The sequence below is a fragment of the Hydra vulgaris genome, chromosome 02 (assembly GCF_038396675.1).
Source record: "Hydra vulgaris chromosome 02, alternate assembly HydraT2T_AEP".
Classification (NCBI taxonomy): Eukaryota; Metazoa; Cnidaria; class Hydrozoa; order Anthoathecata; family Hydridae; genus Hydra; species Hydra vulgaris.
This window is the reverse complement of record NC_088921.1, coordinates 533,886-560,435: the sequence shown is the minus strand read 5'-3', so window position 1 is coordinate 560,435 and position 26,550 is coordinate 533,886. Positions and strand designations below refer to the sequence as shown.

The window sequence follows — 26,550 nt, the reverse complement described above, 5'->3', positions numbered from 1 at the left end:
CACTTTTTATTTGTCAGATCAGGTCACCCTGCTACTAATAACATGTAAACCAGTACAACCTGCTTCATATTAACGTCAGGAAGGGCATGCAGTTGTAAAAAATTGTTTCAAATAATCCATAATGGCATTTAAATGTTGCTGTAGAGAACCATTGGAAAACACAAGTTTGGAAATGTCAAAGTAAAACTTAAGGAAAAAATTCACTTTACATGTTTGGGGAATTAGTTTGTAGGGAGGTGCCTAATGTTTTTTTATGTTAGCAAAGGTTTATTTGTTTTATTAATATGAATAAACAGAATTTCATAAATGTTAAGGTTTTATTTTTTATTATTTTAAATATAAGTTATTTTTTTGGACTTTGTGTTGTGTTTTTTTAGCATAAATACCTAAGCTGCTTTGCTTTTGTACAACATTTAAATTTCCATACCCTTACTCTGTATTAGTATTCTTAGGAATACTAGCACAAAATACTTTTATTTGATTATTTACAAAGTTTTTTGCAAAAAGTTATCAGGATTTATGTCAATCCTGATAACTTTTTGCAAATTATCAATTATAAAAAATTAATCAATTATAATGATGATCCTCATCATTATGCTAGCGTCCTTGTTTCTTCGCTTCTACAGATTGCATGTTTTTCATAATGCCACTTTTTTTCAATTTTTACTGCATAACTTTTCACAAACTTTCATAAATAAGCTGAAATTTTTACCAAATGTGCTCTATATTATTCCAACTTAAAATACAAGCCACAAAAGTTGTAAAATTAAACGGTTACTAAAATTCACAAAATAGCAATTTTTTTAACAATAAAATAGTTTTAATAAAACACTTAGTATTTGGTGGCATATCCATTTGTCTTTAAATCAGCATCACAGCGATGAGGCATTGAATCTACTTATTTAATGAGTACATCCTGAGGAATATTATACCAAACTTTTTTTAATAAATGCTAATAAATGGTCTTTGTTAGTTATTTTTTTACCAACTAATTGCCAGTTGATGTACTCCCAAAGATGCTTAATAGGATTGAGATCTGGGCTCTGTAAAGGCCATTTAAGATCTTTGATTTTTTGTGATTTAAATTATTCTTTAACAGATTTGGCTAAATGCTTTGGATCATTATCTTGTTGTAAGATCTATTTGCAAGTCATTTTATGCTTTGCATGTGGCAGCATAACTTTCTTTATGATGTCTAAATAAACTCTCTGGTCCATAAAACCTTCTAAGTGAATGAATGGGACCCACATTGTCACGATTAAACATACCCAAACCATAACATTTCCTCCTCCATGATTAACAGTGGGTAACTGATATTTTGGATTAATCTGTCTCCTACTGGGCCCCCAACATACTTAATTCCGTCACTACTTTATAGCATAAACTTTGATTCATCAAATAAAAAGACTTTTGACCAGTCATTAACAGACCAACTAATATGATCTTTTGCAAATTTTATTCTTGTTTTTAAATTTCTTGCAGGTATTTGCCATTTCTTAACTGGGCAACAGTCATAGAGATTATTTTGTCGTAATTGGCGTTTAGTTGTATTGACGCCAAAGTTTGTGCCATGAAACTGATGCGTTAAGTTAGACAGCAGACTTGTGAGGATTATTTTTGGAATACCTTACTGATAATCTATCAGACTTTTCAGTTGTAACTTAAGGTCTTCCAGAGCAAGGTTTGCTTTCAATAGTTTTGCGCAGACAAAATCTTTTCATAGTGTGACTTATATCTGGTTTAGAAACATTGTAAAGTTCAGAAATCTGCGTGTAAGTCATTTTATTTCCTACGGCTTTTATAATTAATTCCTTTATTTCCTTTGAAACTTCTTTAGCTTTTCTGATGCTTTTAAAATATTGCTAAGTAATTGAGTTATAAAGTTTTACCAATATTTTGGCAATTAATTATACTTCAATGCCTTTGAAATATCTTAAAGTAATTAAGTTATTAAATTTCACAAATATTTTGAACTTAAATTTTGCTTTTGTTTACAAAAACATGATTTATTTGCAGGGTATGATACTGCTTCTTAACTTTTGCAAGGAAGCTTTTTCAAAAAACAATTAAAAGTTAATTAACCTTTCAATTTACAACTTTTGTGGTTTGTATTTTAAATTGAAATAATAAAAGCACATTTAGTAAAAATTCCAACTTATTTAAGAAAGTTTGTGAAAAATTATGCCATAAAAACTGAAAAAAGTGTTTCTAAACTTTGGCACGCTTCTGTACATACACTGCTTCTTATGTTGTTATATGTTTTTGCAATAGTTCTTTCTAAAACCTTTATCACTTGGTCAAGCAGGTTTATTCCTTGATATAAACCACCCTACATTTACAAATCTTTACCATCCAACTTTTCTTTTTTTTCATCCAACATCTTTTTTGCAATTGTTCTTTACAACAGTGAAAAAGTTTTGCAAGCATGGTATGATTGCCAACCTTTAAAATATAATAATTAGAACAGCCATGGCTTGATTTTATGCTTCTAATCATTCCGAATTTTATATTTGAACAATTTCATTGCAAAGATCTAAAACATAATGAACATCCGCATCCCTGAAGCTTTCAAAACCTACCTCAATACACTGGAAGGATTATCAGCCTTGTCTAACTGAGCTTTTTGAGCATCCTTCATTTTTCTTCACTACTTGTTATCTGCTGGTCCTCCAATCTTATTCACCTTCCTTGATCATTTCAAACTCTTCATTTAGCAATTTTTCAAAATGAGCCATCCAACTCGTTTTTACCTAAACTTCATTTGTAAATATTTTTCTATCTAGCCCTTTAATACACCCTTTAACAAAATCTATATTTTTTGTAACTATTTGCTTCACAACTCTATATTCTTTGTTCATTTTATTCATCTAGCATCTTACCTCATACCTTCTGTTTGTTTGATTGAACTTTGTATACATCTTTTTTTGCCTTGCACTCAGACTTACAATGCAAGAACCTGTCTTCTGCATTCACAGACTCTTACAGCATTTTATAAAATTTGTTGATTTTTGCTACAATTTTAACCAAGTATTCATTGAACTACCACGATTCTTTGTGTTGTTGATGACTTTATGTTCAGATTTCTTTATTTTGCTTTAAATTTCCTTTCAAAATGTTTATGCACTTCATCTTCTTTTAATTTTTAAATTCTCTACTTACTCACATAGATCTCTCCTGCTTCATGGCCAACAACTTTATATAGCAAATAACTCATTTGTGCTGGTTAAGATATATTACACTTGTGTTTTAAATCCACCTGATTCATGGGTTACTTTATGTTGATAATTTTTTGTAAGCTATTCTCTTGCAGGCAACATAACTTCTACCAGTGTTGTTAATAAGCCCAACAATAGCAAGGTCAAGGCCATGTGATTGTATATAAATTAACTTGATTGTAAAATAGAGATATTGCTGTTCTGATTGTTATAATTTAAAGTTTGGCAATCATATTATGCTTGCAAAATTTTTTTCACTGTTTTAAAGAACAACTGCAAAGTTTTTTTCATGACTAGAGACCATTTAATAAAGATTTTAGGGTGTTTTTTATATTCCTATTTCAACACAAAATTTTATTTGTATTACTAATACTTTTATTTGTATTATTATTAATTAGATTATAAATTTTAAACATACATGGACCTGTTTTGATAACCTTGGCCTGATATGGGCGCCCAAAAAAAAAACACATAAAGTGTCTTTCTTTTTTGTGTTTTTTTGAAAATAAAAAAATAGTTTTTGTTTCAAATGTTGCAGTATAATTAATTTATGTTTATTTTAGCTATTATTGCATTATATTATTATTATTTAGTTATTTTTATGTTCATATTTTTTAGAACAATGCGATGGATTTTAATGTTATTACATGCCATGACTCGTTTATAACTCTTATTTAGCTACTAACTGAACGTTAGTTTAAAAAAAAAATTTTGATTGATGCTGCAGAAAATTTCTTGAAACCGTACTCATTGTTTTTTATACAAGGTAATATTAGTTGCAATGTTTTCTCGGTAAAAGTTGCTGAGAAGTCTTTATTGGTCTGGGTCATCAATTGAAGAGGGTATGTAATGTTTATTTAAAGTCTTTAAGTGTTTCAACTAATATATTGAAATATTACAAATTATTTTGAATAATGTGATTTTATTTTTTAATTATTGCAGTTCATCTACCACCTCGACAGTCGCAATCAGCATCAGTTTGTCATCTTCATGCTATGGTTGAAGGTACTTAAGAAACAGACACTTAAAATGCTTAAACTTAAGTAGTTTCGTTTTAAATGGCAAGTTGTTGCTCTTATTTTTACCTTTTTTTTTTAATTTTCTTAGTTTTCGAATGAGTTATTGCAAATCCTAAAAATCAACTTAATATTGCAACCCGGAATATTTTATTATATATAATTTAGTCTGGTTATATTTCTATTAAGTAAAGTTTATTTTGTGAAAATAAACCTGGCTTTTTTCTTTTGTTATTTTTGTATATTATTATTTTTGAAAATAAGCCTTTAATTCTAAAAAAGTTATTAAAAGCATTAAAAACACAAGTTTGACAAAGCATCTTGAAAAGTGTTTTTTTTTTAATTTACCAGACTGGTCTGGTGCCAAACTTTGTTAAGATAATTTATGCAGTATCTATTTTTTAAATAATAATTTTTAATCCGTAAAAATAATTTACCTGACTTACTCTGTACTTGTTATGTAATGCCTCGTTAACTTTACGAACGACTCACCCAGTTTAAACATGAGGGGCAACTGCCTTGAAAATTATTACACTACCACCACCTTGAAGTTTGTGGCTTCGAACTAAGTTTTTCTCTCTGTAAACATAAGTTTATAACTCAAAATAAAGAGCTAAACAAAAAATTCTCTTGTTTCATTAGGCAATTATTTAAATAGAATCATTATATTTAAATAAAAACTAAAACGATATTAAGCTAATTTAGTTTTTTATTTTCAAAATAACTTATATTGTTACAAGAGGTTCTAATTTATGGAATACTTGTTGCTATGGCTATTGGTCTGGCCCCCAAAATCTGTCATTAGGGCCCCAAAATTTCAAAAAACCTTTTATTATTAACCATTTTTACAAAAAAATCTTTAAATTTCGAAAAGATCCCACTAAATTGTGGCAATGAGCCGTTTAATTTGATGGGCTTGGCATGAAGAAGCCTAATTACTCTGACTTTAATAAACAATCGCCTAAAAATGTTCTTCCCTTTTTCTATCAAAAAAATTCAACGAGAACTTTTGATGTAAATAAATTGAATTTTTTTTAAGGTTTCAATTTATTTTAAATTTTCTATAATTTATTTTATAAACAATAAAACAACTAATCTTAACTATACTTGAATAGAGTTTTTAAATGTAACAGTAATTTTAGTTTTTTATAATTTAATATTTGTAAGACACTCTTTACAATAAAAAAAAGCACGTCTCGGCTTAAGTGGTGTAAAGATAAAACAAAAGAACGGGTCATTTCAGAAAAACCTTAGGCCACTTTATTACTAAAATAAGTCAAGCACCGATTTGCATCATCTGCGGTTCTCTTAATAAATCGATTTGCATTATCTGCGATTTGCATCATCACCGATTTGCATCATCTGCGGTTCTCTTCGCATCACCACCGATTTGCATCATCTGCGGTTCTCTTAATAAAATTCTCTTAATAAATCTAATAAATTTTTCTGATGACTTAACTTTATACTCCTGTCTTGACAAAAAGTCTTTTCTTTTCGATCGCTTATAACAGGCATTCCATCTTAAATCTGATTTCACTTCTGTAACAGATTTAAGCTTACAGTGGCTTGTAAATTTTAACTCCAACAAAACTCTTTAAAAGTTATTTACTGCAAACAACTAACACAGTTCTGTCGACATTCCTATATTAATGAATGGCAACCCTCTCACTGAGTTTTCTCCTTTACGTCTACTTGGATTTTCGTTTACTACTGACTTTCAAAGAAAACCATACATAAAATCGATTGCTAAATTAGCATCTGCTAACTTAGCATTGGCTAATTAAGCAGAGGCTAATTTAGCAGATGCAAATTTAGCACGATAAAGCTTCGCTTTATCGTGCTCGCCATTTTCTCTCTCCTCATTCCATTCTCTATCTCTACAAATCTCATATTCACCGTTGTCATATTTGGGCAGGTTCTTCTGCACGGCGATTTAAGCCTGTTATTTTATTGTGAGCATGCGCATAAGTTACGTTTGATAAAGTTACGAAAAAAAATGGCGATTAGATTTTTCGGCAAATAATGAAAATTTGTTTTTTTATTTGTTATTAATGAGGTACAAATTTCACTTGAATAAATAAACACAATACATTTTTAGAATTTTATATCCTTAAGTGTTTAACCTAAATCGTAAAAATAAATGAGAATGTTTGTAAACAAAGAAAATATCTCAGTTCAAGATTAAAGGTTTTTTAAGTTTAAAAACTAAACATCTGTCATACAACCTATAGAATATCTTTTGTTTGAAAATTTTTTGGCCAAAAAGTTTAATTGATTCAAATTCTGTAAAAAAAAGCATAAAAAATCTGTATGTTCTGTTTTAACCAATCATTTTTTTAACTAAAATAAAATGATTTTACGGCAAGCTATGTATATATTCTATACTTTTTGTGCGTTCTGAAAAAATTTCTTACCACTATAAAAACCTAAATTTGCACAAAGTCTAATGTTATATCATTCAATTTTAACTAAGTAATTATAAACATGTTAAAAGATACATGGATTTATAATTTATGAGATAACACTTGCAATCATTTACTTCGAAATGTATAAGAGATTCCACAGTTATGGAATTTCTAATGTTTGGCCTTAACTTGCAGACATAGATAATGTCATATTTTATTGAGTAACAACTTATAAGATTTATGATACTCAAGATATTAACAAGAAAATCTACTTTTAATTGTGTAACGTACTAATTAAACTATAAATATGCAAGATTTAATCTTGTAATGCATAGAAAATATTTATTTAAAAATACTTCAACTTCATGCAACACTTTTCTATTGTAATTTTTCATTAAAAAACTAAAAAATGTCCCTCCGATAACTTTTAAACACAAATATAAGTACAAACCTTGTTAAGTCGGACTCTCAAGGGGAGTAGATGAAGTTCGATAATAGATAATAGTCCGACTTAGCGATGGCCTTAAACGAAGCTCTCGATATTTATAGAATGTTCAAAGGAAGTTAAATATCTGACTTAGTAAAAGTTCGACTTATCCAGGGTACGAATTTACGGGGTTCTACGGTAGTTTCTATTGATGATACATTTCTTATGCACAATGCTACCTTATAAACTATTTGATTATAAATCCAAGAAATTTTCAACAGCAGTATTAATTATATCAATATATACTCCATACTATAAAACTCAAAGTACAATTATTTATTTTTAGTTTTCGGTAATGGTGCAGAATAGGGAACCATTACTATTATTTTTAAATAATAATACATTTCTGAATTATATACTCCTTAGAAATCCTTTTTATTAAAAGATTGGATTTTCAATACAAATTTGTATACAATAAAATTTAAGATCTAAGCATTTTTTTTTTCTTTTTTTTATTTCTGGTTTCATAGCTTTAGCTTTCGGATGGTTTATGAGATAATGTTCTTTCAACGTGCTTTTCAAACGACTACAGCCTTTCATATGCCAAAACAAACGATTAAGGTTGTTAAATTCGGAATGTAAACTTTCGCCGCCTTGTTCCCCATAAACGCCAATGTCTAATCCCCATTTCTGAATAAATTGAATTACATGGGATTCAAAGCAATTGCATCTTTGGAGTTACAGATGCACTTGGCCAAGTCAACCGATAATACTCCATAAGCGTACGGATTGCTAAGTCTAAAATTAAATAATTTGATTATTGAAAATCTTTTACACAACTTCCTTTAAATATACTAATCAAATATCTACCTAAAAGCAATCAAGACAGTCATGCTCGTTTGCAAAATTTACTTTTCAATTAGCTCAAAAATGTGTTAAACTCAATCACCAATCTGCTTAAAAAGAAAACCTACCTAATTCCTGAATATCATTCCTTTGAAAAGATTGCGAGCTGTTCATGAGCTTATAACATTTTGAATAATGAAATAACTGCTTAAAATTCTGGCTCACTTTAACAGATAATAAATTAATATCGGTGCCAATAAAACCAAGAGTTGAGATGGAATGGAATTGCACAAATCTAACAATGGCTGAGGCTAAAAAAATATTTATAAAATTAAATAATTTTTCAATATTTTACAAAAAAAAACAACACTTTTGCATGAGATTAAACTGATTTCTATGGATTTTTGATCAATTCAAATATAATTTTTGTTTTTGTCAACAAGCATTAACTTTTTTTTGCAACAACCAATTTACTCTTTTCTGCTTAATTGTAGTGGGTGTAATAAGCAGGGGGGTCTTTAATCCCTCTAATTTGCAAAGATCGGGTAGTTCAAAACAAAAAAATTGAAAAAAATTAAAGGTTTTATATGAACAATTCGAAAGCCACATTAGATTTTTTCCCAGTGACCTCAGGTTTTTCAATTGCTGCTTTTCAGAACAACTGTTCCTAATAAAAAAACACATAAATATATAAATAATATATACTATTAAATAAAAACCTTAAGCATTATGTGAACATGGTTTCCAACAAAGCATTTTCCATGATAAGCCTGCCTTTCTACTTTATTAGCCTTCAACACTTCATTAAGTTGCTGAATGCAGGGACCTGAAGTTTTATCAAGTACGTTTGCTTCATTTAATGAACTTAATTCTTTTATCTAGAAAAATATATATTTAAAATTTTAAAATATAAGGATATATATATAAATTTTTAATAATATTTTTATTTAACAAAAATTTCATTGTAAACTTGATTAAACATTTTTGCAAACATAGTAATATAATAAACATAGTTTCATAATAATAAATACCTTGTCGTTAACTATTCTTGGTGTATATATGTTCCTAATTTCTACTGTTTTATCTGGCTCACATATAACCTTTAGAGAAATTGTGTCTTGTAGAAGTGCAATTTTATTGTCACAGTCTTCAATAACACTTTTTACAAGATTGGATTGAAGATGCATGTTAACATATTTGTCAAAATCAGCTTTACCAATTATATTATTCTTTAAAGCAAGTTCTCCAGCAAGCTTTATATCTATTAAGTGGCATTCATCTTCGAACATGTTGAAAAACTTTAAATAGGTACCCAAAGATATATGTAAAGCAGGTACAGCAACCTAACAAAATTTCAAAGATACCAACTACCAATACTAAACTCACGATTGAACCAACAAAGAGTACTAAAAAGATTAAAAAACAGAAGTGCTAAATTATATTACCTGGTCTAGAGGAATATTAAATAAAGTTTCATTAATCACATTGTTGAATAATTTAGCATTTTTCAAATTTCCTCCATTACTTTGAAAACGATGAAAGTCATTGTTTAAGGAGTTTAAAGACCTTTGTGAAACAACATGCTCTCTACATATTGGAGCTAGTTGGGTATCTTTTTTGGTCACAAAAAAGACAGCAATGCTGACCTATGCATAACAGAAATGCTATCAGTATAGTAAGGTTTTCATTAATTTTTAATGTTTTTAAAGTCCTTAAGTTTTCTTGATAAGGTTTATTTACTTTCTAAAAGAAATGTTTTTTTGTATAAGTGTAATAAAAGCAGAGCAAACTTACCAATAGCTCCTGTAACTCCATATGCACAGAACTGCAAAGGCTATTAACCATGATGTAGGTTGAACATATAGGACATTTTGCTTCATTTTCTAGTTTACCTTTAACAAGCAAATTCTTTTTTGTATCGGCTACAAAAAGAATGCTGACAATCTTTAATCATAACTGGTTGATGCATTACTTTTTCACCAACTTTACAAATACATAATGTTAAATGAGGATTAAGCTGAAGATTTAATTCAAAATACTGATCTTGGTTCAAAGGTAAAGGTAAGGATTTTAGAAACAGCTTAAGGTTTATTTGAGTCCATCTTTTAAATGTTTCTGGTCTTCCTACATTTGGCTTTGGTTTTCGACCAGCTTTACCAAATACACAATTACACTCGTTTGCTTGACATTTTAACCAAATTTTTGGTATAGCATTGAAAGTTTTATTACCTCGGTTTTCTATATTCACCATAGTTGTATTGCATTTCAAACACATTTGTGCTGGATGAACATCTAAACAATCTTCAACAATATTTATTTTAAAAATATTATAAATTCTATTCCGCCTACTGATGGTTTTTATAGAGTCTTTTCCAGTCAAATTTCCACAAATTTTGCATACTCTCAATAATTTTTGTTGATGTTTTTCAGGCTTCATCAAAATGAAGATTTTATAAAAACCTCTTGACTAAAAGATGAAAATATATTTCATTAAAAAATGATCGGTTATAGAAACTAAAATTTTTTGAGAGACGATTAACAATATTTTTATTAAAAACTAACCCAAATATCATAAAAATTTTACTTCGTCCATAATTGGCATCTATGTAAAGTGTTAGTTTAGGTAATATTCCAGTTAAAAGTTAAATAAATAAAGTGGATGTTTAGATATATTTTTCACATTGATTTTATGCTTAAACTAACTCATTTATGTAAAATTTCATTTTATGAGTCAAAATATTAGCAACCATTAAAATATTGTCTTTAAAAACAGGAAACAAGGTTGAAAGGTAATATACAAATTGAACACGTAAATATAAAATTAGATAACCGAGTATTTGTAACAGACGCATGCGCATAATAAAATCCCAAGCTTTCATAAGTATTGAATCACCGTGTCTGATGATGCTCTTTCTCTTCTAAACAAGGTCCAATAACGCATTGTAAACGTAGTTGGAACCGCTCTATCTACTAAGCTTGAGCTTCTTTCCCATCGTAATAAAGTTGCATCTCTTTCTCTTTTTTACAAATACTATCATGGTTGCAGCTCAAAGGAGCCATCATCCCTAACTCCATTAGCTAAAATTCATTCTTGTTTGACTCGTCTAAAAACTTTTATTCGTCTAGTTTTTTCTGCGCATTTTAACCCTTTGGAACTAACTCCCACCTTCATGTTTTTCTAACTTATCATCTGAACATGAATTGCCTAGATAACACTTTTAAATAATGAAAAATAATTAACTATATAGTTGAAAATAAGTTTATAATAGTAATTAACTCCTAATAAATAGGAGTTTTGATTAGTTTTTGAAGGCTTTTAAAATCATAAATTGGTACATTTAAATAATAGAAAGAAAACTCCTTCTGTATGTAGTAGAAAATATTAACTTGCTTTAGTTTAGAGATCATTTATCGAGCAGTGCGTATAATATCAAACAGCAGAAATAACTATATCAACATAAACTTTCGGAGTTCCTCATGGTATGACCGTGGGGTAGTTTTTTTACTTTATTTAAATTTTTTGGAAATGAAACATTTTAATCTTTTTTTTTGTTTATGACTAATTTTTAATATGGCTAAAGACCTGGATTTACAGTAAAATTTTATTTTCAAAAATTGGCATTGACTTTTCATTTACCATTTTTAAAAAATAACTATGGGTTTTTTTATATATTATAAAATTTATATACTATTTAAATATTATAAAAACAAAAACATATTTTTAACATAGATAATTTTAATTTTTATAAAAAGCTACCTTCTGTAAGCATTAGAGCTCAATAGTAACTCTTCACTATTGTTTTTTTTTTTATTATTATTATTTATATATTATTGTTATTTATTTATTATGCTTTTGCTATTCATACTAGAAAGTCAAATCAGAAATAATTATCAAAAAATATTTATACATTCTCTAAATATTGGACTTCAAAAGTTTTTAAAGTGACTTAAGAATACTTACCCAGTAATGTTAGACACATTTTTAAATTTGAAATTAAAACAGCAGAACCAATTTTGCATAGTTATTTATTTTTATTATTTTATATTACCTAATTAAGATCTAATAGACGATAAAATATATATGGTAGACATATTGCTTGTCTAAATATCATGATTCAAAAGTACGCAAAAAATGATTTTTTTCAATCTTAATTTTCATCAAAAAAAAGACTTTGTTAGTCTAACTATTATTTTTTAATTATTAATCTTCATTTGTTCAACTATTTTAAAATATAAAAATATCCATTGGAAAGAAAAGGCTATTTATAAAATTGGTTGTGTTGTCGAAGTGAGGTTGAAGATGTATCTATTTTGCGTAATTAATGTAATTAATTTTATATTTTGAGGTATTTTACCAAATTAAAATTTATAATTAAAAAAAATTATAGACTACTAAAGTCTTTGGATAAAAATGAATATTAAAAGAAAAGAAAAATTAGTTTTTGAGTACTTTGAAGCATGCTATTTAGACAAGCCTTATGTCCACCATATATATTTTTTCGTTTATAAAATTAAATAACTATGCAAAAATGGTTTCTTTCTTTTATCTAACTTTCAAACCTGAAATTAGTTACTATTGAGCTCTGCTTGATTCTTACAGGGCAGCTCTTCTTGCAAGGCATCTCTTAATCAAATCTGAAATTATGTATTTTAAATATATGTAGTTTTTTTTATAGTATTAAAATACCTCTTCGCATTTTTATAAATATAGTAGATGAAAGATCAATACCCATTTTTAAAAATAAACTTTAACTGTAAACCCAGGGCTTACAGTATTACGAGGTCGCACAGATGGCGTTAATTGTCTGGAACTCCGTTTTTAAGTTAGATTCTGAGACTTGATTATTTATTTTTTCAAAAAATTAAGTTTTTTTCTAAAAATTTTAGTTTTTTAACAACGCGTTAAAAAACTAAAATTTTTAAGAAGGTCACTATAAAGGCTCATGCCCTCACTTTTTTCTCCAGAGCCTTTTTTACTTTGTTAGCAATGAAGGAGATTTTTTTTAAATTGAAAAATCTTCACAAATTCTGCCCAACTAATGATGACGATAAACAAAGGATCTTTTAATGTAAAAATTTGTTTAAAAAGATCGTGGCTGTTTATTGTCAACTTTCCCAAATCCCGAAGATTAAATTTTAGTTTGACGTAAAAAAATACGAAGTATAAGTAATGATATGAGAGCACACAGCCTGCTTTGAGAAAAAGACCACTTTATTTAAGGTATGCATTTTCATAAGTTGAATACAACCATTTTTATCATACTGAATTCTTGTCTAGTTACATCATATGGAGCTTATTTTCTTAGCTGAGAAACTGATGAACCAAAAAATTAAAAACCTTAGCAGTTTATTATTTACTTGACTGAAACTTAATTGAGATTTGGTGTTCAAACAAATTGGCGACATTGTTTTAAAATTGTAATATTAACTGCAATTACTGATAGTTAAGACAAAAGTTAAATTAATATTTATATGCTGTTTATAAGTTTTTTTAAAACTATCCTCCAGCATTTTATTTCGTAATTACTCTATCTTTACACGATGTTATCATTTTGAAAACTTTGATTTTGTATCCGTTAAATAATTGTATTTACATCAAAATAATGTGTTATTGTACATTAGTGATATATAGTGATATATGGAATAAACATTTGCAAAGTATTGTACATCAGTAATATATTATGGCAATTGTAATATTAAGAAGTTATATTTACAAAAGTAGCATAAAGTAAACGGCCTTTATTTGAACTGAATTCCTGAATTTACTTTTCTTTGATTAACATCATTTTTTAAAAGCTCATAAAAACATGTTAAGCATTAGGAGTTCAACTAAAAAGTTAAATTATTTGTAACAATTTTTTTTATTGTTTTATAAATATAGATTAAGATACTAAGCTATTGGTTTGAATTTCCGAACATTCATTAAAACATCATGTTTTTTTTATCATAGGCGGGCTGATCACTTGGGAAAAACGGAAAATCCCCGGCCCTTGCCTTGTCCTGCACGATAGTTGACAACGATTGCTCTTCCCGAGTAGCCCTTTCTTCTGAATTATGCCCTTCTTATTCGAATTTTTCCCTTCCCTTATCAAGGCCCCAGTCCGCCCCTGTATTTTATTGATATGCAAACTAGTGTTTTTCTTTTAGAAGTAGCATATGAAACTTTTATGATCATAAAAACGTTATAATTATTTCAAAGAATTAGCAATATCATTTTTGACAGTTTTTCATGTTGGAAATTCTCTATTAAATAAACCTACATTTTCATTTCGAATAAATTAATACCTTTATTAAAATTTAACTTTTCCAAATAAACATTGATCAATTTAAAACAAAATTATTAATAGACATTCGTTTTAAAATAGTTCCAGTACATAAAAACTACACTAATGATCTTCTAAAATCAAATATCATATTTTCAAGCTTTGCTATTTATTCACGTAAGTTGTGAACAAATTGCTAAACCTGCTTAGCTATTTGCGTAAAATTTAAAATATTTGGTACCAAAGTATATATTGTTGCCGAAATAAAATCGTTCCTATTACGGCTCTACTAACTATCAATTTAAAAAATCGGAACGATTTCTCAAAAACTAGAACTATTTCTTCAGGAACTATTTTCTAGAAACAGGAACGATTTCTTATAAAATAGGAACGATTTCTTACGGGCACAAATCTTAATAACAAAATCTTCTTTTTAATCATTGCAATTTAAGTATTAAAAAAACAAGTACAATATAAAAAAATAATCATTAAAAAATATGTATGCGTTTAAAATAAAAAAATTTGGTAAATAATAAATTTCAAACAAAAGAAAAAAATACCAAACACATTGGAACGTTGAGATTGTTGCTGCATAAGATTTTGTTTTAGTCATGGTTTAATAATTATCAAAGTGTATTTAGTACTGGTTTTTGTAACTCAGTATATACTTATTTATCAATGCCTTATTTTTTTTTAAGGTTGTCGTTTGTATGTCATTAATAATTTGCTCAGATTCAAAGAGACGATGACCTGATATTTTATTTTTATTGTTTAGCGGAAAGAAATTGTTAAAAATATTTTTTTAAAGTTGTTTTCAAATCTACTTTTAAAAAACATAAAACTTAAAGCTTCATTTACGATGATATTTTAATTTGGGGATGTCCATTAATATTGTCGACAAAATAGGGGAGGAGGAGGTCAGAAACGTTTTGACAATTATTGACAGGGGAGGTCAAGAAAAGTTGACGTTTACAATAATAATTTTTTAAATAAATTTATTTACTTAAAAAAAGGACAATTAGGCAGCGTTTGTAGTTGTTTATAGCGTAGCATTTGTATTGGGGGTAGCGGTGTAATAAAATAAAGGTGATAAAGTTGTTTGATATCATCTAAGTTGTATTTTATGTGGCCTTTCTTTTAATGTACTTTTTATAAAGTTTATTGAATTGGGCACCTTAATTTGATTTAATAATAAAGACAAATAAGATAATTACTCTTGAATAAAAAAAATGTCATTATATTGAGTCGATTTAAAACCTCGTGGTCTCTTAGCGCACTGTGAAATTACTTTGCGACATTTTTCTGATTTTTTTTTTTTTTTTCTTTTGTTGTTTTATCCATTTTTTTAAACAAAAAGAAAAAATGAAAAAAACTTTCAATCCTCCTCATAACCAATACTGCGCAATCTTAAAATTTATTTATTATTTATTAATTATTGGAAATTATCAAACTAACATTTAATTAAATAAATTAGTCGTTAATAGTTTTCAGGATTTTGTTATTTATAAGTATAAACCGCAAATTGTAATTGATTGAGCTCGATTATTTTTTTTTTACCTGAGTTGGTTACTATTTTCTACCTGAATACATCGTAAATATTCTGAACTTTTTTAAGAAAGGATATACTTGAAAAACAAACGTTAAATTAGTTATAATTCGAGAGTTATACCTGTTTTTAAATCCTGTACATTTACGACCAATTTCAAATCTCCTTTGTTTCTCGAAAATATTAGAGCGAATTATGTATACTCAACTCTTTGGTTGCCCAAATGTATATAAAATAGTGAGCAAGGAGTTTTTAAATCTAACGGAATAGTTTAAGAAAAATAAACTTGGATACAAATAAAACAAAATACATTTTTTAAATAGATTAAAACTATGCTAATATCTCTTCGTGCAGCTCTGCAATGTATTTAAGATTAAAATTGTTCTAAGTAGACAAAGACGTTGCTGTCAGAATTATTTCGAATACAGGTTCACCCATTTTAAAGATCTATTCTAAAATAATATCTAAATGTTTTTCAACTAAACATTTATCAAATCCTTATTTTTATGTATTATCTTGGAAAGAAAAAAAATAACAATGTAGGAGAGACATGGGCATGATGATCTTAACAATTTATGTTTTTTACTAATTTATTTTTAGGCATAAAAACTAATTTTAAGTGAACATCTTAGATTAGTCCTTAGTGGTATTAAATATATTAGCATTTACTTATTCAAATAAAAAAGATTAAAGTTAATCTTATTTTTTCATAACCTTAACTTAACATCTTGACTTTGGCCTGGGAAAAGAATTAAATAGTCTATTAGTTGGATTTTTTTTTTCAACTATATTTAGGTGCCCCAAGACGTCCTTACGGTCTTCACGCCTCTTTCCTAACCAATGTCGCAAAACTTGCCCAGAGGTGGCAAGTTTTGCCACCTCAGGCAAATACCTCTGGGAATTACAGTTGATTTTAGAAACACCTCAAGCCACTGACTTGTGGTGTTTCTAAAATTATCTAAAAATAAATAAAAAGTAAACAGTAGTAACAAGGCTTGGGGATTTTCCCCACCCAATGCATCTCTTGCTACTGTTTACTTTTTATTTATTTATTTTATTTTTAGATGCCCCAAGAAGTCCTTACTTATCGCGGAAGAGTATTTAGAAGAAAGTTCACATCTCCTTGCTATCCGATATCGCCAAACTTGCCCAGAGGTGGGTATAATGCTATGGGAAATTTCAAACTAGGTCTTACTAGATTTTTTTTGAACATTATATTTTGCCGTTGAAAAAATTTTACAACCTACATAAGTTTACAAATAAAATTAATGACCAGAGCAAGAAGAAGGCATTATTATTGCGAAAAACTTTTCCACAAAAATGGCCCGCGATTCTGAATCGAATAAGAACTCAGTTTTGAATAAGATTTAGGAACAACAATGTTTTATTTATGGAAAAACTTGTAGAACACTTATGGTGTATTTTTTCAAAATAAGTTTTAAAATTTTTTGGAGACAGTGCGCATTTTGTTTTATACATAAACTGTAAAACTAGATGGATGTTAAGTTTGTGAATATTTAAGGCATCAAGTCAACGTGAAAGAAGTTCACAAGGAACAGCTTTACCAGCTCCAAATACAATTCTAACTGCATGTTTTTTCTTTCAATACAGTTTTCTTGACCTAGTGTGATTTGTACTTGCCTATACGATATTGTTGTAGGTTAGATAACTATTTATAAAAAAATAATTAAATTTTTTAAGGACCTAACATTTAAAAATGTCTTTGCTCTAAAGATTACGCCAATGTTTTCGAGATTTTTTTTTCAATGGATTTTATATGTTGTATCCATGATAGATTTTCATCAAAATTCATTCCTAAAAAATTAGATTCATATATAAAAAAAGATTCCCGTATATGTTCTAAATTTTGTCGATATAATTAAATCTATCTAATAAATTTCGATATAAATTTGATAAATATTTTGACAAAATTAAATTAAGAATAAAAAAATAATGCTCAAGTAAAATTAGTGACATGTAAGTTGTATAGAAATTTCTAGTGAAGCCAAAAAAAAATTTTTGTTCTTTTTTAGAAAAAAAACTTAAAAAAGTATCTACCTCTATTTTTTTTTACGTTATTTTTTTATGTTATTTTTATTTTAGAATTAGAGAATTAAAATTTCTTATGATTAAATCGAAGTTATGATGTAATGGTATAACAAAAATTCTGATATATTTCAACAATTTCATGTCATGTATTAAAGTTAATAACTCAGGTGACTTCGAAGATAATTAGGTGTATTAAAGTAGTAGGATTAAAAATAAATAATTAAAAAAAAAATTAAAAAAGTTAGGTAGAAGTTCATTCATTGGTGTCTAATTTTAGGCATAAAACTAAAAGAGTATCTGATTTTTTGCTGAATATGACGGAAACTGAACTTTTCTTAAGTTCTATAAACTATTCCGATATTAGGAAAAGGCGCTATGTTCAGATACGCACACGTCAATAGTTTTAAAAAATTTTTAAATTTTAAAACGGCTGTAACCCTTAATCTGTTTGCTGCAAACTATGAGTATACTCTAAGTAAGTCGGCGTCTTTTATTTGCCAACTACGAGTATACTCGTAGTAAGGAGGCGTTTTTTTTTTGTCTTGTCTCTTTTGTCTTTTCATTTAGCAACCACTTCACTCTCTCTGCTTCTGCTTATAACGTCTCCTTGTTTCTCAGTTTCTCAGTTTTCATTTCTCAGTTCTCAGTTCTCCCTGTTTCTCAGTTTAGCTTTTGCTCATTCTTTTGGATTTGACTTTCAGTCAGTTCTTAACGTGATTTATCATGTCCTTTGTTAATTCAAAGAAATTTTAGAAGTTAATGGCGTACAGGTGATAACCTTTTCCATTAAATCTATAACAATAGCTCCCGTTTAACCTAAAAATATTTATCGAGAGTTGCCTCACTAGAGTAGATTTTTACCATTTGTACAATACCATTCGATTAGATGGCAGTTTGACACATCCGATTTGAAAAATAACTCTAAGATAATGGCGCGTATCTTCTGATTTATTGGTTTGACATCATTTTCACTTAGATCACTATAAACTAAATAGCTATTTTTTCATAATCACCGAGATTTCGCTAAATTCTTTTTTTTTAAATTTAATCAATTTTTTTCAAGATATTCCTGAAGTTGTTTTTAATCCTAAATTTAAAAAAAACATTTGGCATCAAGACTTGATTAAAGTATCATATATAAACTACTAAATATATATAGCGGATGATCAGATATGCAGAAATAAACCAGAAAATACAGGTTTTTAATGACGAAAATAAAAGTTACCGATGACGGTGATAAACATGGGATCTTATATTGTAAACATTTATTTGAAGAGTTTGTGGATGTTTAATAAATATCCACAATTATCCAAAAACTAAACTTTTGAAAGTTGGGAAAGTTGACGGTTAACATTGTTAATCGTCAACTTTCCGAATCTTCAAAAATTAAATTTTAGTTTGACAAAAAAAAAATACGAATAGAAAGTAACATAGTATATGAAATGATCGGAAATACACTCAAAAAAAAAAAAAAGAGAGAAAAGTTTCTTAGAATTTGATTTTAAAAAACAAACTTTATTAAAAGGTTTAGTAAATTTAAATGAAATAATCCTAATCAAATAGTTATCTTTGTAAACAACAAAGTTTATCGTAAAAAGTTTGTAAAAAAAAAAATTTTTAACCCGAGCTTCTTTTTAGGGGGTGAGGAATCATAGTTAAAAGCGATGGGGTGAATGCCTAGAAATTGCCCCTTACCCCTATTAGATGATTTTGATCCACCAAATCAAAAAAGTAAAATAAAATCTACCCCTTCCCCCTTACTTTATGGTCTGGATCCGCTCTTCGTTTCTTCTTTAATTCATCTCAAGTTAACTCAATACAATTGTATTGAATCAGAAAATATTAATTTCTCCAACGGAAAACTGTTTAAATTACCAAAGAGCATGGTTTAAATATATAATACAATTGCGGTTTATGTTGAAAAAAATAAAAATTTCATATTTGGAATACAGTAGAAACGAAACAAAGTCTGAAAGAAGAAGCCTAAGAAGTTTTTTCCTTTAGTTACACTCAATTTAAGATATTAGTAAAAAGTAAAATTATAATTAAGTAATGTCCTTAAACTTGAAATTCCAACACCCATAAAAAACTTCAAATATATAAAAATGACGACGACTAATTTTATGGCTTTCCAAGAAACTCATTTAAAGTATTATTTCTTACTCAAAACAAAACATTATTTACAGGTTTCTATAAGTAATAGTTGTTTCCTTGTCTGGTTTTATTGTCAATTATTAATTAAACTATTTTTATCGGCTTATTTTGCCAACTCGGAATCCTTAATTCGAACTCTTTTAATCAATTCAGGTGAAGAAACGATATTAAGACTCACAATTATAACTATTAACGATATAAGGAAAACTTTGCACTAGAGACACAGCTGTAAGATCCATTTTAAATGCATGGTGTGGCAATGTTTGGAATTTTCTTTTTTTGTATTTTCAGCAGTCACAACATTGTTCCTTTGTGACATTGCCATCAACAATTCTGTGTTTCACTTTTTATTTATAGATTTATAGTACATATGAAAATATACTTGTGGTTAACGACTACTTGACGACTAAATGAAACTTTTAAAAAACGTCACCAGTAAGAGTAAAAAATTAAAGCTTCTGGTGTGACAATCTATATGTTGAGGCAAGCCATCTGCTACGGCAAATATTTTTACACTTTGCTTTGGAAAGATTCATGTCAATATGGTCTGTAGGTAAACGTTATACCAATTAATAACAGAGCATTGCATCTGTTATAAGTTGTTTTGGGAATGTTTACACTGTTGTTTTGGGAATGTTTACAGGACGTTCAATTAAAGGTTCCAGCTGTTATATAGGTTCAAATGTTTTAATTCTTTTAATGCCATTATTTAATGTTACATTGTGTTTTTATAATTCCCGTCTTATTTCGAAGGGCTCATGGGTTGCTCTTAAAACCATCTAATTATGAATAATTATTATAGTTATATTTTTTAAACGTTAAATGACGCCATTCAAACAATAAAAGTCTGGTTGTTGTAAATTTGTCTTTTCATAATTAAAAAAATTTTAACCCCCCTTGCATTTATGCATAAATGATCAATTTTACCTTTCCAAAAAATGCAATCCCGCTTAGGTAAAAAAAAGTTTTTTTCAATTTTTTTTTCGAAGTCATTATTCACCTCTAGTGGCGCCATAAAATTTATCTGACAAATTAAAAATCAAAAATTTTAAAAGTACGATGTACCCTACTTAGCATTTATCCTCTTAATGTAAATATACTTTTATTTTTTGTTTTTAAATCTACTACATAGAGTTCTTGTTATGGCTTATGAACAACACTAAAAGCATTAGTTTGCTCCTTATATCCTTATAAGAAAATAGTGACATATCCAAAGATAGGGGGAAAGGGGAGTTATCGGGTGCGATCGACCTCTTTTTTGTTGAATTTGCGCTCTTTTTGCTAACAATCGCTCTCTGTTTTGCGTGAATTTTTTTATAATATTAAGCAAGATATTTATTTACTATAAATTGCTTTCTTTTTCAAAAATGATTTATCCTAAATAATTTCACGGTACGGACCTGATTAAATTCGAAAATATAAAATTCGATGAATTAATTTAGTCTAGAATACATATAACATAAGGTTCATTATTAAATTAAAATAGTGATAAGCAGTTCTTGGGCTAATATATTGTCTGGAGTTCTGCGAAAAAAGAGATAAAAATGAAAAAAAATTTATAAAACTTGGAAGTATGGCAGTTAAATCAGATTTAAATCATTCTAAGTATTGTAAAAACTTTATATACTTTATTCAAATTCAAGAAATAGAAAAGCAAAGGAAAATAATTTATGCTTTTGGTATTCTCTTTTTAATGAGTTCTTAGCTAACTTTTTTTTTTCTTATTTAAATTATTTATTTATCAAAAATAGCGAATAATGATCTTTTTGAGGATAATCTTTCGAACAATCTTTCTAAAGACAACTTGAATATTTTTTTAGAAACTGAATTTAATAAAAACACCATATCTTGGTGCTTATGAATTTAAAATCAAAAAAGATTTAAATTCCATTTCTATATTACACTTAAACATAAGACGCATCGGTCAAAATTTTGAAAAATTTAAAGCATTTTTATTAAAAATAAATTACAATTTCGACGTCATATATCTGTCAGAGACTTGGCATGATTTAGAAAGTCCACTAGAGTCGAATTCTAGTTATAGTTCGTCCAATTACAAACTAGTTAGCCAAAAACGAGGAAACAATAAAAAAAGGCGGGGAGCTAGGTGTTTATTTACTTGAAATGTATCAGTGTAAAATAAAGGCAATTAAGTGTAAAAAGTATTAATTATGGAAGGTAATTTATTGAAGTAAATAATGCAAAAATAAAAACATTATAACTTGATGTGTGTACCGACACCGAGAGGCAAAAGTATATCATTTCAAAATTTTATTGAAAAAAGTATTTTAAAAACAAACAAAGAAAAAAAAAATTATTTTACCTTGGTACCTTGGTACCCTCACGGAACCGCTTAGGGTATATAGAACTTCTGCAACTGCAGTAGATAATATTTTTATTAACAATTAATTAGAAACTTCTTTTGAGACAGGGATATTTAAGACTGATATAGTGATTAATTCCCAATATATGTTAACACAAAAATATAAAAGTTATTCCAAATGATCAACACAAAATTTTAAATTTAATTAAACGCAACCATTCAACTTATAGAAAAACAATCTAACTAACAAATTATATATAGAGAACGGAACTGAAGTTTATAAAAGTCAAAATGCAAATGAAGGATATAGTTTATTTTTAAATAAATTTCAAGAGATTTTTTTATGAAGCTTGTCCAATTAAAGTATTAAAAATAAAAATAAAAACACTTATTATTCCCTGGATGGATAAAACACTTATAAAATGCTCTAAAACCAAACAAAAACTATATAATAAATTTCTTAAAAATAATAACTCAACTAATGAAAAAAATTATAAAATATACAAATACTTTTATAAAGATCTTCTAAAAAAAAACTAAAAAAAATATTACAGTAAGCAAACTTTTTCGCAACCAAAACGAATCAAAATAAATAATAATGATATATTATGTCTTAAAGAAATATCTAAAGAGTTTAATATTATTCACCAAATGTTGGACTTGATCTAGCTAACAAAATTATGCCATCCTCTATTTCTTGTAAAACCTATCTAAGACCGTCAAATGACAAAATGTTGCATGACTTTGACTTGACATCAAAAGAATTTGAAACAGCTTTTTCTTCCATAAAAAAAAAACAAATCATCAGGATTTAACGATATACCCAGTAATATACTAATTTTAGTTAAAAAAAAGCATTAGTAGACAGTTTGTTCTATATAGAACAAACGGTCAAGCTTTCCTTAAACCAACGAATATTTCCTGATGTACTCGCAAAAGTAGTTTCAATTTATAAAATCATTATTTTAATGTTTCCAATTACAGGTCTATATCATTGCTTTCTGTATTTTCGTAGATATTCGAACGCGTTATTTATAATAAAATCTTTGACCGTTTTACAAAAAACAATTTTTTTATCCGAAGCAACTTGGATTTCAGAAAAATCATTCAACTGAACATGCGATTATTGAATTAGTTGATCGAAAAAAATAATGACTTTAATGAAAACAAATTTATCTTTGGTATATTTATTGATCTAACTAAAGCCTTTGTTGGTCATTGCATCTTAATAAAAAAGTTAAGGTATTATGGGTTATTAATAAGGACTACAATTGGATTAAAAGTTACCTTACTGATAGAAAACAATATGCTCAAATAAGGAATACGGAATACTTAAAATCCCGCGTGGAGTACCACAAGGATTAATACTAAGCCCTCTCTTATTATTAGTTTTTATAAACTACTAAAATAATGTATCAGTAAAATTAAACCCAATTATGTTTGCAAATGATACAAATCTCTTTCTTTTACGGCCGACAACACGAGTTTCAAAGTGGAGGGGCACAAACGTCAATTTCTAAAAAAAATCTCTATATCTACAATTTTTGAAATAAAAAAAAGCTCATTTAGAAAAAAAGTGGGGGGGGGGGGGGAGAAATACATGCTCCTGTGGCCTTCCGGTGTTGTCGGCTCTATCTATCCAACCATAGTATCAAGCAACTTTATTCCGACATGAACTTTGAATTAAATAAGATAAATAATTGGTTTTCAGCAAATCAACTCTGATTAAACGTTAAAAAAATAAGTTACACATTATTTCAAAAATGTCGCAAAAGTTAGACCTTCCCCTTGAATTACCAGATCTATTTTTAAATAATAAAAAAATAAAACAGAAAGACTTTATAAAGTTCATAGAGAATTTATCTTCGAATCTCCATATAAAATATTTACAAAAAATGTTAGTAAAGTTATGGGTTTGATGTACCGAGTTCGTCCTTATGAACATTATTAATATGATGTGTCTTAAATTAATATACTTCTCTTTACTTTATTGTTTTATTTATTATGTCAATATTACATGGGGTATCACGCAACCTACAAAACTTAAGAAATTACAGTGTTTAAAAACATTCGTTGAGAATTATATACGGGAAAAAGCTAGGGGAACACACTAAACCCTTAATGAGAGAGATTAAAATGATGAATGTTTATGAAATAAATAATTATCAACAGATAATTTCATGTATAAATATACAAAAAACCTTTCTCCAGTTAATTTTATTTGTAAGTTTGAAAAAAATATAAATGAAAAGTATTTCTTACGAACAAATCAATCAAATTTCTTTAAATGTCAAATGAATTAAATAAATACACAGAGTTTTCAACAGCATTTTGTAGACCGAAGATATGGAATTATTTTCAAAAATAAAAATTTTAAAAAGCTAATAGATAAACAAATTTTTCATTCTAAGGAATAATAATTCCAATGATTTTTTTCTAAATACTTTTTATTCTTTTAAAGTTCTTATTCTTTTAGTTACTTATGTGTTGGTTTATATATTTTAAATTTTTGAGTATTTAAATTGGAAATTTTACATCTTGCTAATATCTGCAGTTTAAAACTTTTTGGGGATATTTATTTTTTAAAGGGGCTCTATGAAAAGATTGAGATGGTATTACATCACCCATATTTTTATTAAATCATCTATTATTTTATATAAATCTCTTATGTAAATTTTTTTATTAAACAGCAAAATATATATAACTAAAAAAAAAGCCAACGTTTAAATAATAAAATAAGCTTCCTAAACCAGAGAAACCTAACCTTTTTACAGGAGCAGGCATAATTTTATTTGAGGGCCACTAATATATATTTTGAAAAATTAAACTAATTTAAAACATCAATTTTTAAAGGATGATCTCTGACACAAAAGCAAATCCATTCCTCCCTCTTCTTAGTTGTTTTGGAATATATTTTTGTTAGAAATCTATATATTTAACACAGCACGTTGTTTAAAAACATAAGTAAATTTGGAGACTGTTTAAAAGAGGCATAAAACTATGATAAAACTGGGTGGTGCAAATTTTAAATTATGGGTCTGCTTGCTTACAAATTATTGAACTCAAATATTACCCCTTAATAGATGGTCTGTATCCAGCTAATCGAAAAAATTGCCTTCTTCTACATGGTTCGGATCCACCTTTGCCCTGACAAACTTTTAGTGTGTATTATTGGGGTTTCTAGAAAATTGTTCGAGAACTATTGGGGCTAAGGCCGGTTTTGAAGTATTTTTAAAGATTCAAAAACTGAAATACATATATTGATACATAAATAGAAAGTTAACACCTACAGAAAATTAGACAATTGTGGTTTATTCAAACATGCACAAAGTCAAATCCAAATAAACATAGTTTTACTTTATTATTATTACATATTGTTTACTTTATATTATTCCACGATCAGTTATAATTTATACTTGTGTTTTTGGTGACAAAGTAAGTAAATACCAGGCAAAACTATGAGGGACTGTCCATTAATTATGTTAAAAACTTTTTAGCAATTTTTACCTCCCTCCTACTTTGTCAAACTTTCAAAGACCTCCCTTATAAAATCATGTCAACATTTGATTACCTCTCTCCCCACAAACGCTACGTTATAAACGACTACTAAAGCAGCCTTAATTTCTGTTTTTTAAATAAATAACTTTATTTAAAAAAATAAAACTGTTGATGTAAACTTTTCTTGACCTCCTCCCCTCCCCCTTTTATCAACAACTGTCTAAATATTTAAAACTCCTCCGACTTCTCCTAATAAAAAAGACCAAACCTCCCCTATTTTGTTGGCATCAAAGTATTCAAGACTCCTCCTCCACTCTAATATTAATAATGCAAAGTCCAAATAATAAAAATGACCGAAATCCTACTATATAGCTGTTCTGTGTAAGAAAAAGTTGAAAACCTATAATTACTTCAATAAGAGTAAAATAAGACTTTCTAATACTAAACTGTTTTTTTGGTTTCTCATATAAAAAAAACGTGTAATCGATGATAAATTTTCAAAATTTTGTTAAAAATATTCACAATAGACATAAATTAATACTAAAAAATAAAATCAAACAAACATTTTAATATTATAATTTAACAAAATGTAAAAATTGTTTTTTATTGAACTCTATTGAATTTATATTAATGTAGATTTTAAAATACGTTGCTTTTTTTTTGGATAACTGATTAGAATTCAGCACCTAGTTTCTAACTAAGAAAAACTTATAAAAATGCTTTGGATATCTTTGTTATTTAGTTGAATTCAGTAACATAATAATTTAAAAAGTTTAGGTGCTACTGTTGATAAAGAATGCGAATAGTA

The 26,550-nt window shown here is 27.6% G+C and overlaps 2 protein-coding genes across 9 annotated transcripts in view; both read right to left on the bottom strand.

The window, feature by feature from the left end:
- The window catches only part of LOC136076621 (uncharacterized), a 33,290-nt gene extending 24,520 nt beyond the window's left edge, over positions 1 to 8,770 (bottom strand). For 5 of the 8 annotated variants that reach the window (XR_010636431.1, XM_065789918.1, XM_065789914.1 and 2 more), the window contains exons 1-2: positions 8,629 to 8,768; positions 4,678 to 4,810 (exon numbers count right to left, since the gene is read on the bottom strand). Coding sequence is in view for 4 of the 8 variants with exons in the window: in XM_065789918.1 (XP_065645990.1) it covers positions 4,678 to 4,736 (59 nt within the window). In the remaining 4 variants the exon portion in view is untranslated. Of the gene's footprint in view, positions 1 to 4,668; positions 4,811 to 8,628 lie in introns of those variants that run through there. The other 3 variants (XM_065789917.1, XM_065789915.1, XM_065789916.1) reach the window with 3 other exon arrangements.
- Positions 7,625 to 11,020, bottom strand: LOC136076622 (uncharacterized). Its single transcript, XM_065789921.1, has 7 exons — positions 10,472 to 11,020; positions 9,704 to 10,376; positions 9,355 to 9,555; positions 8,941 to 9,252; positions 8,615 to 8,787; positions 8,038 to 8,220; positions 7,625 to 7,835 (listed from the first exon to the last, which is right to left on the bottom strand). Exons 2-5 carry the CDS (start codon positions 9,752 to 9,754, stop codon positions 8,617 to 8,619), a joined length of 735 nt encoding a protein of 244 aa, XP_065645993.1. The 5' UTR covers positions 9,755 to 10,376; positions 10,472 to 11,020; the 3' UTR covers positions 7,625 to 7,835; positions 8,038 to 8,220; positions 8,615 to 8,616.
- Positions 11,021 to 26,550: the final 15,530 nt, after the last annotated feature.